Source organism: Sarcophilus harrisii, chromosome 6, assembly GCF_902635505.1.
Source record: "Sarcophilus harrisii chromosome 6, mSarHar1.11, whole genome shotgun sequence".
Taxonomy (NCBI): Eukaryota; Metazoa; Chordata; class Mammalia; order Dasyuromorphia; family Dasyuridae; genus Sarcophilus; species Sarcophilus harrisii.
The window spans coordinates 220,814,402-220,833,586 of record NC_045431.1 but is presented as its reverse complement, the minus strand read 5'-3'; the positions used below and the strand labels follow the sequence as shown (position 1 = coordinate 220,833,586).

At 36.7% G+C, this 19,185-nt stretch overlaps 1 protein-coding gene across 1 annotated transcript in view; it reads left to right on the top strand.

Moving 5' to 3' along the window:
- APIP (APAF1 interacting protein) overlaps positions 1 to 14,015 on the top strand; it is a 30,539-nt gene extending 16,524 nt beyond the window's left edge. The window contains exons 3-7 of the mRNA XM_031942860.1: positions 3,464 to 3,512; positions 5,989 to 6,106; positions 7,115 to 7,250; positions 9,994 to 10,161; positions 12,519 to 14,015. Coding sequence (XP_031798720.1) covers positions 3,464 to 3,512; positions 5,989 to 6,106; positions 7,115 to 7,250; positions 9,994 to 10,161; positions 12,519 to 12,618 — 571 coding nt within the window. The 3' untranslated portion in view covers positions 12,619 to 14,015. The remainder of the gene's footprint in view (positions 1 to 3,463; positions 3,513 to 5,988; positions 6,107 to 7,114; positions 7,251 to 9,993; positions 10,162 to 12,518) is intronic.
- Positions 14,016 to 19,185: the final 5,170 nt, after the last annotated feature.

The window sequence follows — 19,185 nt, the reverse complement described above, 5'->3', positions numbered from 1 at the left end:
AGACTTCTGAACAAACAAAATCAGTGCAGGCAAAATTAAAATGGAAATAGTTTACTTGGAAAAAGTAATCTTTCTAGCAGCTTTCTCAGAAAAAGTCAGGTGTCCAAGATAGAAACTGAATTGACTTGAATTATATATGAACAACTCGCTTTCAAAGGATGAAATACAAGTTTTCAGTAGCTACGTGGAAAAAATGTTCGAAATCACTAATAACAAGAGAAATAAAAAACACAATTCAGATTGACCTCACACAAGGGATGTTCTGATAAATATTTAGCAAATGACTATCCAAGAAAAAAGATGTCCATAATACACTTACATGTAATCTACTCATTAAGATTTTTGCCATCACTTTTTATATTACCAACACTATACAACCAACAAAAAGATAGATCACTGATTTATATCATTTGCCAATTTCCAATGTGTAAATTCTCACATCGATAATTTAAGAATTCTCTCTCCAGAGCTGGCGTAAGCTGGCTCCAGCACATTTGTACCTTACCCCCATCAGATTGGCAGGGATGACCAGGAAAATGAGAATTGTCCAAGATTGTGTAGAAAGGCAGGTACACACACACACACACACACTCATGGAGCTGGAAGTCAGTGAAGCCTTTCTAGTAGACAGTTTGGAGGAGTAATATCTTTTGAACTAATATAGGAAACCACTACTAGACTTATACCTCAAAGAGAGTGAAAAAAAAGGATCCACACATACAAAAATATAGAGTAAGAAACTAAAGGGGTGCCCACTAATTATGGAATGGCTGGACAGATTCTGAGGACTAAATGAAATACTATTGTACCTTAAGAATTGGGGGGAGATGATTTTAGAAATTCCTGGGAATATGGGTATGAACTGATACAGAATGAAGAGGGGAAAAATGAGAACCCTTTAGTACAGCAATATTAAAGGAAAAATAAGCTTTAAAGCAAGAAGTCTGATGAAAATAGTGGCTAGCCAGATCCATAGAGCTGCCTGCTTCCTTAAGAGGTGATGGCCTCGAGGTCCAGCAGGAGATGAATTTCCAGCCATAACCCCTGGGTGAATTTATTGTATTTGATTTTACTTATTTGTTACAAGGGCCTTTTTTCTTCTTGTTTTTAAACTGTGAGGTGGGGTATGGGTCAGGGGAGGTTAAAAGAGCTAGCAATAATGACGACAAAAGAGAAAAAAGGGCCATTTCTTTGGATCTGAGGACGTACTAGTGTTGGTAGGAGCCATAGGCAGAGGTCAGTTTCCTCTTTATAGATAGAAAAATGCAGCTGTAGAGAAGGGAAGCTCTTTGACTTTGGAGACACACACACACACACACACACTCACACCAGTAGTTAAAGCATTAAATATTTAAACAGATTTGTATTTTTTCCTACTTCACAGCATCTGCATTGAAAACCACATGTATGTGAAACTTTGTCTATGAAATGTATGCTCATTTGTTTATGGATTTGCATTTTCCCTGGGGAAAAAAAATTCCTGTGTTTCTTGTCCTATAGGCAGCTAATCAAGCATTTATTAAAGACCTATAAGGTATCAGAGACAGTGCTAAGTTCTGGGGATACCCCCCTCAAAAAAAGGGCAAAAATAGCTAAAATAGCCCCTACCATCAAGGAGCTCACTTTTTAATGAGACGACAACATGCAAACAACTACATACATACAAGACATTTGCAGTATTAACTGGTAATAATCTCAGAGGAAAACACTAAACATGGGTGGGACCAGGAAAGGATTGAGGTGTCGTGAAGGAAGCCAGATGTTAAAAATGATTGGATTTCTATGTAGGAATTTTTTAATTTAGCTTCATTAATAATTGAAGGGGCTGTCACAGGTAGCCCTGCTAGTTTTTTCCAAGTACTCCTGATATAGAGAACAAGTGTTCCTGAATATTCAAAGCTTTACCATTTTTTTCCAAGAAAACATTTTCTCTTCTTCAGGTTGTAGGATATAGAGCTGTAGTTTGGCAAGCTATTCACTAGAGGTCTCTGTACTTCATGTTTTTACACTTAAGGCATTCTCCATTCTAAAATTAAAGACAACACTATAGATTGTTTGAAATCTATTGCCAAATTTTCAAATGTGAATCACTTTTATTGAACACATTTTGAGAATTGATCACCAAGTTTCTAAAATAGTTTGGACTATTTTTTTTATTATTATAATAACTTTTTATTGACAGAATCCATAATTTTTTATAACATTATCCCTTGCATCTACTTCTGTTCCGATTTTTCCCCTCTCTCCCTCTACCCCCTCCCATAGATAGCAAGCAGTCCTATATATATGTTGAATATGTCGCAGTATATCCTAGATACAATATATGTGTGCAGAACCAAACAGTTCTCTTGTTGCACAGGAAGAATTGGATTCAGAAGGTAAAAATAACCCAGGAAGAAAAACAAAAATGCAAACAGTTTACATTCATTTCCCAGTGTTCTTTCTTTGGGTATAGCTGTTTTTGTCCATCATTGATCAATTGAAACTGAATTAGGTCTCTGTCAAAAAATCCACTTCCATCAGAATACATCTTCATATAGTATCGTTGTTGAAGTATATAATGATCTCCTGGTCCTGCTCATTTCACTCAGCATCAGTTCGTGTAAGTTTCTCCAAGCCTCTCTGTATTCATCCTGCTGGTCATTTCTTACAGAACAATAATATTCCATAACATTCATATACCACAATTTACCCAACCATTCTCCAATTGATGGGCATCCATTCATTTTCCACTTTCTGGCCACTACAAACAAGGCTGCCACAAACATTTTGGCACATACAGGTCCCTTTCCCTTCTTTAGTATCTCCTTTGGGATATAAGCCCAGTAGAAATACTGCTGGGTCAAAGGGTATGCACAGTTTGATAACTTTTTGGGCATAATTCCAGATTGCTCTCCAGAATGGGTGGATGTGTTCACAATTCCACCAACAATGTATCAGTGTCCCTGTTTTCCCACATCCCTTCCAACATTTGTCATTATTTTTTCCTGTCATCTTAGCCAACCTGACAGGTGTGTAGTGGTATCTCAGAGTTGTCTTAATTTGCATTTCTCTGATTAATAGTGATTTGTGAACTATCTTTTAAAGACTTAATGAAAATATTCACATATGCATGTGTCCATGCACGCCCTTACAAACACACACATAAACACACATATGTACACAAAATAAGAATACTTTTATTTAGCATTTGAAATTTAAAGGGATTTTATCACAATTGGCACATGCTTAAACATAAGTACACAAGATTGTCTCAACTACAATATTGAGATTGTAAAGCAAATTGACTATTTTTTTCTTCAAAATAGTTTATTTAGCATTATAAGCAATTATATACCTAATTATTTTATATGTAGAGTTCCAAGCTATAAATATATTAGAGGTCAAGATTAAGAAAAGATAAACTTTCTATGCACAAAAGAAAAAATTGAGGTTACATGTAAATTTCTGATTCATATTACAGCAATGAAATCTACATTGCTCCATCAGGAGTGCAAAAAGAACGAATTCAGGTAAGATGAAGAGATACTTATTAAAAATCTCTCTAATTTTTGCTAAAGAACATATTTTTTAAAACAAAGAAATTACCTTGGAACATAAAAGATCTATGGATTTCTCAGTGTAGCTACTCACTTTAACTGTAATAATCCCTATACAATTTGGTAAATAGCCTTTGAGAGTTGCTACAGCTAAAAAATTCTTCCCCCTCCCACCAGTCTGATGATGAGCCTGTTTAAACTTAGCTTGATCTTCCAATATGGCAAAAGCTTTCTATATATTTCATCTGGCAGAATCTGCCACATTTGGTGTTCTATGACAAAACCTTCAAGAAGCCTCATCATGATATTAAGTCCTGACTTTGCCAATGGACTCATATAGATATATAGCTAAGTATTCCTAACAGTACTTTTTTATATTAGGAAAAAGCTAGAGGCAAAGCAGATGATTGTTAGTTGGAGAATTGTATGTGAAGTACAGAATACTTCTGTTATAAGAAGTGACAGGAAGAATTTGAAAAAGCATGGAAAGATCTATATGTATTGCTGCAGAGTATGGTAAGCAGAACAAACATACACAGTGATTACAGCAGCATAAGTGGAAAGAAAACAAGATAAAGCCAAAACTAAATGTTGTTTAATTATAATGACCAAATTTGGCCCTAGAGAAAGAATGTATGAACAGTTCCTTCTTTGCAGGGAAGGGAAAGGATGAACAACTCTCCCTCCCCCTCTTTAATTTTTGTTATAAGAAATGGCTTGCCTTGTGAGGGGTGAGGAAAAGGATATAGTTGCCAATAAAAATAAAATTGAAGAGCAACAGATTAGTAATTGCCTTAATAATTGAGAAAAGGAGGGATCCAAAACACTAGAGCAGGGGTCCTCAAACTACGGCTGCGGGCCAGATGCGGCAGCTGAGGTCATTTATCCCCCTCACCCAGGGATATGAAGTTTCTTTATTTAAAGGCCCACAAAACAAAGTTTTTGTTTTTACTACAGTCTGGCCCTCCAACAGTCTGAGGGACAGTGAACTGGCCCCCTGTTTAAAAAGTTTGAGGACCCCTGCACTAGAGTCTTATGTTGAATTTAACAATTATTAAATTTCATTGTTTACATATGAAATAGCAAATCAGTATCTCTATTTTGCAAAATGTTTAAAGAAATATGATGAATTAAACTTAAATTTGGGAGGGGATCACTTATGGGGAAAAAAACTAAAAATAATCAAATGAGAATCTTGGTCTAGTTAATTTCCAAGGCTCCTTGCAGATCTTTAAGTCCTTGCCTAAAAATAAAAAGTTGCTATACTGAAGCACTTTGTTTGTGCCTAGTTTTGTGCTGTGTGGGAGTATCTTTTATATATCATTACCATTTTGAAACTTCTTCCTTCTTTAATGGACAAAAGGGAACATCTCATTTTGAAATCAGAATGATAGAGCTGTGAGAATAATCATGTAGCACTATATAGTGCCGCTTTCAGTAATCTAAGAAGTATGCTACATTATTTTCTCAAATGGCCTAAAATATACATCTCCTCTGTGATCATTTTTAGCCCATTGGTAATTGGCTAATGGTTAGAGATAACAATGCATAAAAAAAAAAAATATCCTGCAACCTTCACTTCTGGTTTCTTTATAAAAAACATTTCTGTAATTAGAGGAATTGGTATAGATGTTTAAAAAAAAAAAGTATTCCATTCTGCTGAATCTGGTATTCATTCTCTCTGCCACATAGTAATATAGCGCAATCCACATGTATGTATATGATTACTTTGCACCCCAGACTCTAATATAGGATTGGTTCTTGACCACCCTAAAGCAAAAGTAAGAAAAGAAACTCTCTCATTAATGGGATACTTGTAGTTTTCCTTACTGAAAAACACACCTTCTTCAGAAGAGTTATAGTCCTGATAGCTCAAAGCTTCAATAATAGTTCTTTATATAAAGTAAGCCTTATTAAAGTTCACTGTGAAATGGCCAGTTTTTGAGCTCCTATTGTAAAGGAATAAAAAAGAGAATGTTTGCTTGTTTTCTTTGGATTTCCTAAAATATAAATTCAACACACATTTCCCTGAGATTGTTGACTCCCCTTGTGCAATCTTTGCATACTTAGAATCATTGATTTAGAGTTGGGCTTCAGAATTTGTCATTTCTCTTTGTCTCTATCTTCAGATAATCGGTAGTTAAAGAGTAGATTAACATTTTGAAAAGTCAGTTTGTATTTCATTTTAAGTAATTGTTTTCTAGTACTGATTTTTTAACTGCCATTGTTGACATAGAGATTCATAGGTACGGAAGAGAAGATTTAATGTTAAATCTATAGACTGGCTGGGAAATTAGTCAATTAAATTCAGCATTTAAATTTGATGAAAACAGAAGTAAGACCATTTTTATTTTAGATGCCTTTGTTATATTGTTATCACTTCCACATATAACAGAGATACTCTTTCAGAACAACATTAATTTGAGTGTTTTTTTCTCCCTTCTAACAGCCTGACGACATGTTTGTTTGTGATATAAATGAACAGGACATCAGTGGACCTCCACCATACAAGAATCTAAGAAAAAGCCAGTGTACACCACTCTTTATGAATGCTTACACTATGAGAGGTATGCAGGAAATGCTTTGACCCAAAGATTAATTGATCTGTAATTTGGGCTTTAGTTGTGAAGGTATACTTTTTCAAAAGGTGTTTTTTTACCTTTTACGTGCAAAAGCTTAGATCCAAATGATCCTCTGAGCTAGTTATTCTAGGGAGCAATAATTTGAGCTGGAAATATAATATAGCTCCAACTCCTTTGAAGGGATCACTTAACCCATTCCATTTGGAGGCCTTCATAGAAGAGGTTTAGGTTCTGAATCCATTGGTGGTTTAAATTCTTATGGAATCATGAAATTTTGCAGGTTTTGGGCATAAGAATTAAAATCAATTGTTAGATTTTGGTTGTCATAAGTTTCTGTGGACAACAGACTGAAAAGACTCAGCTTGAAGAATAATTCAGAAATGCTGCTTTATAATCAAAGCACTCTTCCAACCCTGATGTTAAAGTTCTTCATAACATGATTTAGTACAATAGTTGTGTAATGTCAATGGACATATTTCTTTTGGCTGTTTTCAGGCAGCTAATATAGCCTATTGGTTATTTTTATGCTTAAGAACAGGAATTAGACCAGCACTAAGAATATAACTGGATGCAGTCATCAACTATTGAACTAACAAGTATTGTGTTAAAGGAAATGAATTGTTTCTAGTTAAGGTCTCTCCAAAACTTACCTCCTTCTCCAGCCCTATTTATGATCTATTATGCAGAAGGGCTTGAGGAAATAACAGCTCACCCCTCTCTGCTTCAGTATAGAGGCACTTCCAACAAACAACTTTATTAGAGCAATTATTTGGTAAGATTGAATTTTTCATTCTTTATTCAATGTGATAAAAAATGATTTTTAAAAATCTTTCTTCTCTAACCCTCAGCATTTATTAGCCTAGTTTCACTATGTATGGTAGAGAATAATAATAAAAAAAAAAAAAACCTAAATATAACAAGTGATGATTGAAATAAAATCTAACTTTTGAAAAGTTATTTTAATAACCAAAAATCTTTTTATTTTTCTGTCAGGAGCAGGAGCAGTGATCCATACTCATTCTAAGGCTGCTGTGATGGCCACCCTTCTCTTTCCAGGACGAGAGTTTAAGATTACACATCAGGAGATGATAAAAGGAATCAGGAAATGTACCTCTGGAGGGTGTTACAGGTATTACATCTTGTAATTTAGGAGATTTAACATTTCTTCTTAAAGGTGATAAACAGAACACTTGTCATTTGTAAGTTTCACATAAAATCTTTGGACTAGATGGGACTTTAATCATCATGTAGTCCAGAAATTTTTAACCTTTTGTGTGTGTGTGTGTGTGTGTGTGTCAAAAGACCAGACCCCAGGGGAAGCCCAAGAACCTATTCTTGGAAGGAAGCTTCTTGCCTAAATTTATAACAGAAGAAATGTACAAAGTTTAGAGATTAATGAAAATAAATAGTATTTTCTATTATTCAGTGTTACATATTTTAATTAGATTATAGCCATTTCATTTAATCAAAGAATATCATATGTGTTATAATGTGCCATTTACCACATGCCTGAAAATAAATTCTCAGTAGAGCTAAATAAGAGGGGGACTTCTTTCCATAGAATAAGCTAATGATTCAGTAACACTCTCATATTTATAAAATCATTCATAAAGTCATGGATTTTTAAGGTCAGTAGAAACTCTGAAATTATCTAATTTAGCTGCCTCATCTTACAGATGAGTAGTAACTAGTGGTGCCAGGACTCCAGCTTAGATTCCCTTACTCCCAATCCAGCCATCTTCCCAGGAGAGGCTGTCTTAAGCCAGGGGGGTATTTCTGTGTTTACATTGCAATGCTTTTAAAACTTGTGACTCCACTAGGATGGGAATGCTCTCCACAAACAAGAGCAGCTCCCCACACTTTACTTAGGTGACATGAGTTTCTATGGGCTGAAAGTCTGTCCCTTGGTACCCAACCTTCTGGGGATCATTAGCCTTTCTGGCCAGGGAATGGCCGACACAGGGCCTGGGATTCTGGCTCACAGCAGAAGCTTTAACATCTGTTGCCATCTGCTGTACTCTTGTACTTTGTTGACATAACCTTTCTGGAAGAAAGATACCAATTAATTTGTCCTTGCAGGTGAGCTTGCACCACCCCTCTAGGTTCCTCCCTCCTTTTTCTCCCCAATAAACCCAACCAAGGCACAGAATGTTGGCAAAAATTTCTTACGCCTTGATGCATCTCATGATATTGAGCATCACTCATAGTGGCTCACATGCAGTGCCAGGCTCAAGTGCCAAATGGGCATTTTGTAGTAAGAGGCTAAGTTTTTTATTACTAATGCCTTTTCACATTTAATTTCTTTATACCGAATATTCTTTAAAACTGCCTTAACTTGACTGGTTGAGCTCCAGTGGCTTATAAATTCTCTGAGCAAATTGTAAACAGTAAGTCCTCCATGTCTGCACCACTCATGCATGATGCCCTTACCTTCATTGTACTGAGCCCGGCACGAGAAAACCTGTGAGGGACCTGGCTCCTCTCCCGAGGGTCATGAAGCCAGAGCCGGAACTCTAGTCACAGCCCATTTTACAGACGAGCCATAGGTCAGGGTCAGACCTTTCCTGGGACTGGCAGAGGCAGAGACAGACTGCTGGAGAAGGTGAGCCACTCTGTCCCCACATGCGTTAGAAATCATTCTCTGTTGCTATGTGTGTGTATATGTGTGTCTGCTTCTATCTAGCTCACTTGCATGCACGTGCTCCCTCTCTCATTTTGTCTAAGTGTTTTTTTTTTTTGTGAAGCAGCAAAAATATCCAATTCTTAAATTGAAGAATTGTCTAGATTACCTGCCAACCTTCATAATGCTATTCTAGAGCTAACTTTTTTTGTTATTTGATGGGATATGTATATTCAAAGCTACTTTCTTAGGGTAATTTAATTTCACTTTTTGTTTTTTTGTTTTGTTTTTTGTTTTTTTTTTAATGCCTCTACCATTGTTGACATTGCAGGGATAATATTTATTATTTATGGCATAATCCTCGTGAGATAAATATTGAGTGGCACAAAGCGTCTTTATTTCACAGGACTTTTTAACCCATAAAAACCTGTATAAATGGGGGGTTATTATTATAGTATAGTCAGAATAAGATTTAGAAATAATCAAGATATTTAAGCATCTCACTCTTTCTTAGGTATGTTAAGTGGGTTACCTCCCTGGCTTTAAGGGATCCTGAAGTGCTTCCACATAAAAGGATGATTGATAAAGAAATAAATGTAATACAGGAGAAACAAAGAAGCAGGGGAGAGAGACCTAGTGACCAGGCCAGGAGGACACAGAGTCAGATATGAATGAAAATGATTCAACAAAAATGGAAAAACTTAAACCTGCAAGCATTCGTTTTTAATATCATGGAATATATATTGTGTTGGCTGTGTTTAAGCTTAATTTTAGAAGCATTTTTATTTATCTTTCCAATGTTTTTTGGATCCTGCAAACATTCAGGAGGGGAGAAGATTGTGTATTGTTTCAACATTTCTACTTAACAAGTAGTTCCATTGCTAATCCTTTCTGTGCTTCTGATCCTTACATTTATTGTTTCCCTCCCTCATTTTAAAATACGTTGCTCATCTGTGCTTCAAGGAAACTACTTGTGTGATCTTGATGTTGTTGGATTGTGGTACACTTTACAAGTTTCTGACACTTAAAATTTAAACTAGTGCCAAAATCTGAAGCCCATTATGGTACAGATGTTTGTGCAAGATCTACAGAATAACATGCAACATCCTACTTACAGAGTTTGCCAGTGACTTTCTAGAGATGAAACCTTAGTCTCTCTCTGACTAACAACTTGGAAAATATTGGAATTTCTTTCAGTGAATATAACTTGTATATATTGGGGAAAAAAATGTTGCCTATTTCCTTCTTGTAGATATGATGATATGTTAGTGGTCCCCATTATTGAGAATACACCAGAGGAAAAGGACCTCAAAGAACGAATGGCTCAAGCAATGAATGAATACCCCGATTCCTGTGCTGTTTTAGTCAGGCGCCATGGGGTATATGTCTGGGGAGAAACATGGGAGAAAGCTAAAACCATGTGAGTACAAATTAAAAACAGTTTGGGGAACTCATCAAGTAAAATACATATGTATTCATATATGTATTCTAAAAAGGAAAAATGAGAGCAAATGTTTTATATTCATGTGCAAGATAAGCAACCATAAGTGCTTTTTAGATAGGCTGAGAACTTAAGTCCACAGCAGGATAATTCTATCAGCCATTCTTCTATGCTTAGCCATCCATATCTAGCATAGATCTTTTTCTTATTAGTCATTTATCTAGTGTTTAGGGTTTTATCAGCTAATTTATCTTTGAGATGTCTTTATCTAGTCCAGATTTTAGGACTAATATACAGATTCAAATTTATTAATAATCTAAAAAGGCTTCAAAAAAAGATTAATGAGAGCTTATGTTAAAGTAGCAGTTTATCACAGCATATGAAGGTTTCATGTGCAATATTTTAAGTAATTCATTATTCTTAGATGTTTGCCTTTTATTAATCAAAATTCATCAGATTTACCATACATATTCTAAAGACAGTAGCAAAAGCAAAATATTTGAAAGGTAGCATCTGTCTTTTTTGTGAAAAAATAGCTAATGTGAGGTAGCTGGGTGGTGCAGTGGATAGAGGATCAGCCCTGAAATCAGGAGGACCCAAGTTCAAATTCGGTCTCAGACACTTAACACTTTTTAGCTATTTGAGCTTGGGCAAGTCATTTAACCCCAATTGCCTCCAAAAAAAAAAAAAAAACAAAACAAAAAAAAAAAAAAAAACCCACACACACACACCTAATGTGAACTTATATACCTTTTCCCAAAACAAACAAAAAACACATCATGTAATGCTTTTAAGGATCTGTAATTTCATAGAGATACAGGTCAGGGAGGACTTTGACAGTCAAGGGAAGGAATCTTTGACTAACTATAATCTTATTTTCATCTTAATAGATGATTTATCAGTTATTATGGCCTCAAATGAGTTTAGGTTCATGACCCACCTCCTGATGATCTTCTCAGAACTTAGTCTGATTCTCAGATAATACTAAAGTTGAGAAAAATTTTATCATCATAGCTTGACTGGGACTTTCCCCTAAAGTCACTTTTGATCTCAGTCAGACCTACAAAAGCTTATGCATCTTTCAGGAACCCATGTCCTAATGAAACATCATGAAAAAAGCAAACACTTCCTTCAAAAGAGCAAGCAGTTCTGAAACAATTTGAAATGATATATATAAAATTATATATAAATGCATATTAATATAAACACATTTATATTTATAAATATATAAATAGGAGCCAGGAAAGATTTCTTTGAGGGTCTTTCATTTTGTTTATTGTTGCTTTGGAGAGAGGGAATATTTTATTTTAGAGCTCAGAATACTTAACTACATGTTATTGGATAAAATACAAACAAATGAACTTCATTCATTCTCCCATCTCTGCCCTCTCATTTGTCCTTGAAAGGAATTGGAATGTGAAGTGGACCAGAGACATTTTGTTTTAAAAAAAAAAAAAAAAAAAAAAAAAAAAAAAAAAAAAAAAAAAAAAAAAAAAGTCAAGCAACAGAGAATTCCTATCTGAACTCATTTAAATCAGTACTCCTTCTGCCCTATTTCTGGTCCACCTATATACCACATCAGAGGTGTTTGCTAGGGCTCTGAAGCTCCCATCTCCTGCACATTTCCTGTCCTTTGTTGTTCCATGATCTTCCCCTTCTCATCCCCTCATCCTCTGCTATTGGGGTCCTTGACTTTCCATTGGTCCGTCAAGGATCCACCTGATGCGATGGGAGCCTCTCTCTACCTCTGCTTAGGTGCCCCCTAGAAGTACCACTGCAGCAATCTTGGGTTCTTGGGCTCTGCCCGGAGAGTGTAGGTCTCACCAGACTTCACTGTGGCCTCAGGCTTTGTCTGAGCGGAGGCCTGATGCATCCCTCAAATGTAGCCCAGATCAGATTAAATGAAATTGGGAAATATTTAATGAACCAAATAAAAAAGTTATTGCAACCTGGATAATGTTAATTTGTGGTTTCCCAAGGCCTTGTGCTGCCCCTGAGGATGTGTTTCAGTTTGAGTTTTGACACCTTTTTTTAGAGGACAGCCTAGTGATGTGGAGAAAAGATTGCCTGAATGGGCTTTTGAGGGCATGTTGGCCACAGGGACCCCATGGGCTGAGAAAAAGGCACTGGTCCCGTAGCAGTATTGCTGTCCATTTCCCATGTGGGGACCAAGTACTGGCCAACAATCAGAAAAAAAGATTAAAAAAAAAAAAAAAAAAAAAACACCAGCTCAGGTGTCCCTGTGGCCGACTCTGGGACCAAGGGCAGACATGAGTGGGTCAGAAGGGTGTGGTTTCTCCATATCCCTCAAGTTCTCTTTCCATTTTCTTTTCCAGGTGTGAGTGTTATGACTACTTGTTCGATATTGCAGTGTCAATGAAGAAATTAGGGCTGGACCCCAGCCAGCCTCCAGTTGGAGAAAATGGAATTCTCTAAGTGGGGTTTTAATTTTTTTCAAGAGACTAAGCTGAAATCCAGATCATGAATTCAGGAGGAAGAGGAGGCCTTCTGTACTATTTTTGTGAATTTACTACATGTCCGAATCAGGTGTATTTTGTTATTAATAGGTTGCCAAATGCTACACAAAGTATGCATTTGTTCTCAACTTATTTCTACAAATGCTGATTTTTTTTTTATGTAATATTTTACTATAACATGCTGTGTACTAGCAAGAATGAGAGCAAAAATGCTCTCAAATGAGGTTTCAGGTACCTTTGTTTACCTCTTCTACCTCAGTCTTCAAACAAATACTCAGTGACCAGAGCTACATGTGCTAGTCACATTTATCAACAGGGAAGAGAAGCTGTATTTTTTTTTTTTTTCTTAATTATGAAAGGATCCTTGTGCTCTGCTGAGTGAGAGGGCCAGGCCTGCTTTTGTCATTCCAGCCTTTAGGATGTGGCCTTCCATCTACTGGGAAGGCTGGTTCAGATTCATTAATCTAACCAGAGCAGCCTCCCTCAGGTCACAAAGATTTCTTATTTAATTGAACGGGGAATCGGGAAGATTTCAGAAGCATCCTCTACTTATCGGAGACTGCCATAAAAGAATAACTATCTTATTAATTAACAAACATTAAGTCTTCACTCTGCTAAACAAGGGGATTATCCATCCTACATATACCCAAACCTTGCTCTTAAAGGGTTTAATTATAATCTACCCCAACAACCGACACACAGAATGGAAGGATTAAGGGAATTTTAAATCTCTTGGGGAGATATAGGGGGAGGCTTCATGAAAGAAGTAGCCCCAGAATTGGAGCTTGAAAAAAAAGCGCGAGACTTCCACACAGGAGTCCATTCTAAGTATGCAGGGCAGCCTCCACAAGGGCAAGTAGATTAGCAAGGGTGCTTTAAGTGCCACAAAGCCAAGTCCCTGAAATTCTAATAGGACAGACAGCACAAGGAGAAGAGGGAAAGGGAACAAGCATTTATTAAATGCCTACTCTATACAGGCAAAAACTCTAAGCCTTTATAATATTTAATGGCAGCCTGGGAGAAGCATTTTTCAGACAATTTTTGGAATGGATTGTGAGACCAGGACCTGATCTTTTTGCATGGCAGCAAGGCAGCTGGAAAGAGGGTGGTTAAGAGAAAAGGTAATGAGAAAAGGTATGGTTAGGGCATAAGTCTCTCCAGAGCTGCAAAGGATCCAGTAGAGTCACAGCTGTTGAAGGGGCTTCCCATAGGAGGAGTCATTGCCCCCAGACATGACCGACGTCCCACTTTTCTGACCAACTCTTAGCTGGTACACGCCCACACTGTGTCCATCTGAGTCATGCTGTATCCTTTCCATCCAATTTTTAAGTAAATCTGTGTTGTTGTTATCATCGAGTGTTGAATGATATATCAGTGCCTTATTTCGTGATTATCCTGAACTTGAATCACTCACTGGACCAACCTGAGACAGGTCTAGTGCAAAGCAACAGGGTAGCTATGAATCAACAGCCAGTCACCCCAACTTTGCTGCACTCCGTGACCTTAACTGCTTATTGTCACGCAGAATCTTGCCGACATGTATTTACATACATATAGGGAGAGGGGGAGGGAGGGGAAACGGGAGAGAAGGATGCAAAGGAATGGTTCAGTCTACCTTTACCCATGTCAACACACCAAGAAAATACCCCGAGCATCTTCGCCTGCCATTATAATGTGTTTGGATTTTTTTCCCCCTTCCCTTCTTCCCTAGTTTCTAGGGGGGAGAAAGGTTGATTTTATATATGAAGGATTAAACAGATAAGAGCCTCATATGAGTCAAACTTTTTTTGCCTTGACATTCCATTCACACCCCAAATTGGATAAGGGATTAACATTTTAGTTGAAGGGTGTGTCAATTTCTTGGTGAGATAATGCATTGTTTCTCAACTGCAATTGATTCTAGAGCCTTTGGGCCCTACCCACCTCCTTTTTATGAGGAGGAAAGAGCTCAAAGAATATAGGTCTCATTAATTTATTACACCTGGATTGAAGTCTTACAAGTTTCTTGGGTTAGTGCTCTTGTAGAAACCAGAGCGTAGACAACACAATTTCATCTCTTTCAGATGCTCATTTAAATTTTACCTATCCCTAATCTTGGAACAGGTTTCCATTCCTACAGGAGAAGAATCTTTTCTCTTAATGTTTTGAATGCTTAAGAATTTGTTTTTATTTTTTACTTTTGGAAGTAGAACCATAGAGCAGAAGTTTCTTGAGAACAGGGACTTTGTCTTTTTAACCCTAGTACCCAACAATAACTTTCCTACATTAGGAGCTTAATATTTATTGAATGGAAATAAGAACTGTTCTTTTAGTCCTAAAGAGATTATCAGTCTTTCCTTCATATCAATTCTTTACCAATACCAGAAGCTATTTTATATTCTTAAAGCAGTAACCTTTGAGCATATTATAATACAGAGCTTCTTAAACTTTTTCCACTCATGACTTCTTTTTACTAGAAGGATTTCTACTCAGTCCCAGGCTTATGGGTATATAAAATAAGTATACAGATCAAACGTTTACTCATAATAAATCCTATTTTCATGACTCCCACATTTTTTACAAGGTCCATATGGGGTTGCAATGTTTAACAGAAAGACCATTACTCTAGAAATAAGTAGTCCTAGGTTCTAATCATTGGTCTCAATAGTTGGTAAGTAAATATTTGTCACCTGCTATGTCAAACACTGTGCTAAGTGATGGAGATCCAGGGAAAGGCAAAAAATAGTCATTATCCTCAAGTCTAATCAGAGCAACGATATGCAGATACATATCGATAGGCTATATATTCAGGAGAAATTGGGGATCATCCACAAAGGGAAGCCAGAATTAAGGGGAATTAGGAAAATAAAATTTTTAGCAGGGACTTGAAGGGATTGAGAAACTAGAAAGAGGCTTTCTTCTATGGGGGATAGCCAATGAAAATGCCCAGAATCAGGAAATGGAGCATCTTGTTCCAGGAACAGCAATGTCACTGGAATGCAGAGTATGTGTTGAGATAGAAGCTATAAAAAGACTGGGAGGGTGCAAATTATGAAAGACTATGAACAGCGTTTTGGTTGGGTTTTTTTATTATTATTCTGGGGAGAAGCTCTCAAGTTTATTGGAGTGAATAACATGATCACACTTATAGATCCCTTTGGTAGCTGAATAAAGGATGGACTTGAGTTGGGGGGAGAGACTTGGGGCAGGGGGATTAACCAATAGAGCATTGCAGTAGACCTGCCATGAGGTATTGCGGGGCTACACCAGAGTGTAGGGCAAACTTAAGACTTTATAAAGGTAATCAATTGGCAACAGATTAGATATGGAATATGAGAGGAATTGGGGATGACCCAGATTGGAAACCTACTGGGAAGACAGGGCTACCTTCTGCAGTAATAGGGAAGTTCTGTAATGGTGTCAAGATTGGGAATGGGGGATAATGAGTTCAGTTTTAAACAAGTTGAATTTAAGATGTCTAGGGGACATCCAGTTTGATGTGTCCAATAGGCAATTAAAGATGCAAGCCTGAAAAATCATCAGAAAGGTTAGAGCTGTATAAGAAGATGTGAGAATCATAAGCATAGAGATGGTAAATGAATTCATGAAAACAGCATGGAGAGAATAGTGAATAGGACCCAGGTTTGAGCCCTGAGGGAAACCTAGGGTTAATGAGGAATAACCTGGATGAAGATCCAGCAAAGGGGCCTGAGGAGCAATCAGGTGGGTAGGAATGAGAAATATTGTAAAAACTTAAGAGAAAAGGGTGATTGATAATGTCAGGGTTACAGAGAGGTCAAGAAGGATAAGAATTTTTTTTAAAAATGCTTAAGATTTGGAAATTAAGAGATCATCAATATCTTCAGAGAGAACAATTTTAGCTGCATGATGAGATCAGTAACCAGATTGTAGAGAGTTAAGAAGAGACCACTGTTATAGATGACTTTCCAAAGGAGTTTGTTGGCAAACCAAATTATTAATGGTTAAGAATAGATGGACCAAATGAGGTGTTTTTTGAAGATGGAGGAGACACGGGCATGTTTTTAGTTGTAATGAAATAGAAAATGAACAAGGATAATTCTGATAAATGAGAAATGGAGGCAATCTATGGGAGACGATGGGATGAAATAATATAATTTGTGTATTTAGGGGGTTATACCTTGGCCAAAAGGAAGGACCACCTTGTCATGTGAGACAAGTAAAGTTGAGCTCCTAGGAAACTGCCTCAATTTTTCAGTAAACTATGAGACAAACTCCTCAGAGCTGAGTGGGTGGGATCTAGGGGGACAATGATAAGGGATGGAAATAAGAGGAAGAGAGCCTCTGGAATGAGTAGGATAATGAAACAATTATCAACAAATTGTGATCTGTATCTGGCCACCGGACTCAGATAGCTCCAGTGCACATCCCACTTAAGTCCAATTCACCTGCATGTCCCCTCCCCAATGTCATGGAACTCTTCAAGAATGAGACAAACCACAGAGAAATATAAAAGAATTACCTTGCTGCAATGAAGTCCCTGTCCACAACATCCCTTACAAGTTATTATCTAATCTCCCTTGGAGTAATCGGTTCCCATTCCCCACTTTGTATCCCCTCAAAGAGAATTACTTCTGGAGCAATCCATTTCATTATTTTAATCATTAAGAAATTTTTCCTAACAGAATTTTTAACTTCCACCCATTGCTTTAATCCTGCAATCTGGAACCAAGTAAAACAAGTTTATTCTCTCTTGCCAACATACACACGCACACCTGCACGTATCTTAGAAGGCTTTTTCATCCTATCTATTCATTTATCTAGACAGAAAAATAGACCTATCTTACATTTTTATATCTATACACACACACATATATGTATAATTATTTGATGTGATATAATTATCACATCCATTCTCTCCAATCAATAAGCATTTCTTAAGTTCTTATGTGCCAGGCACTGAGGAAATAAGATAAAAATGAAACAGTCTGTGCCTACAAATAACTTTTTCAGTTCTATCAGGGGAGACTTTGTGTGTGTCTGTGTGTGTGATATACAAACACACAAACAATAAGTAAAGGTAATTTGCCAGGACAAAGGAACTTACAATTCAAGAGACTTCGTGGAGAAGATGGTCATTGCCCTGAGTTTGAGGGAATCAAAGGATTTGAACAGGAAAATAGGTCAAGAGTCCATTCTAAAGTGTGGGAGATAGCCATTGCAAAGGCATTGGTGGGAGGGGGTTGGAGGTGGAACTTCAAATGTGAGAAACATAAAGGTCAGCTTCAATAGATTGTAAAGATGGGATGGGTAATAATACAAAATTGGGCTAGGAAGGTTCATTCGGGGCCATGTTATGAAGAGCTTTACATGCCCAAAAGACATCACTGCATTTGATTTGAGAGACAATAGGAAGCCCACTGAAGTTAATAGAGGAAGAGATTTCACAGTCATACTTGTGTCTTGGGAAAATGACTCTGGTAACCAAAAGATGCTAAGACATCTGAGGCAAAATGCCCAATTCGGAAACTATTGTTATGACCCAGGTAGGAAGACCAAGTTGGATTTGGCAGAGCCAAGATGGCAGACTAGAGGCAGCTCAACTGAACTTTCCCAAATTCCCCTGCATACAACTTTAAAATAATGCCTCAAATTGAATTCTGGAGCAGCAGAATAAAAAAAAAAAAAAAAAAAAAAAAAAAAAAAAAAAAACTGGTTAGTGTAAAATAATTTTCCAGCCCAAGTGAATGTAGGAGGTCAGCAGGGAGTGTCTGTAACATTGGGTTGGTGATTGGGCCCAGGACACAGTACAGGCCATATGGTGGCAATGGCAGCAGCAGGCCTTGGAGGCAATTGTAACACCAACAGCTTCAGGAGCTCTCAGCCCACAGAATTGGAAAGTAAAGAGGGTTCTCTTCCTGGGTAAAGATCAGAGAGACACACACACACACACACTGAAGAAAATAACACTTTAAAAAAAAAAATGGAGGCACAAATATATATATATATATATATATATATATATATATATATATCCATTGAAGAGAGAAACTCCTTATAAAGCAAAATTGGCCATATGGAAAAAGAGGTACAAAAATTAATCTAAAAAAAAAAAAAAAAAAAAAAACTACTTAAAAAGTAGAATTGGCCAAATGGAATAGGAGACACAAAAGCTGAGGAAAATAATTCCCGAAAAATTTAAAATTAGAATCAAAAAGTAAACAAAATCAAAAGAATGAAAAATAGAAGAAACTGTAAAATATCTCAGTGGAAAAATAACTGACCTGGAAAAGAGATTGAAGAATGGTAATTTAAGAATTATTGGTTTACATGAAATCTATGACAAAAAAAAAAAAAAGTATCTTAAAATCATATTTTAAGAAATAACCAAGGAAAACTGCCCTTATATCTTAGAACCAGGGGGTAAAATAGAAATTGAAAGAATCCATTGATCAACTTCTGAAAGAAATTGCCAGATGAAAACTTTCAGGAATATTATAATCAAATTTCAGAACTCCCAAGTCAAGCAGAACATATTGAAAGCAGTCAGAAAGAATAAATTTATATA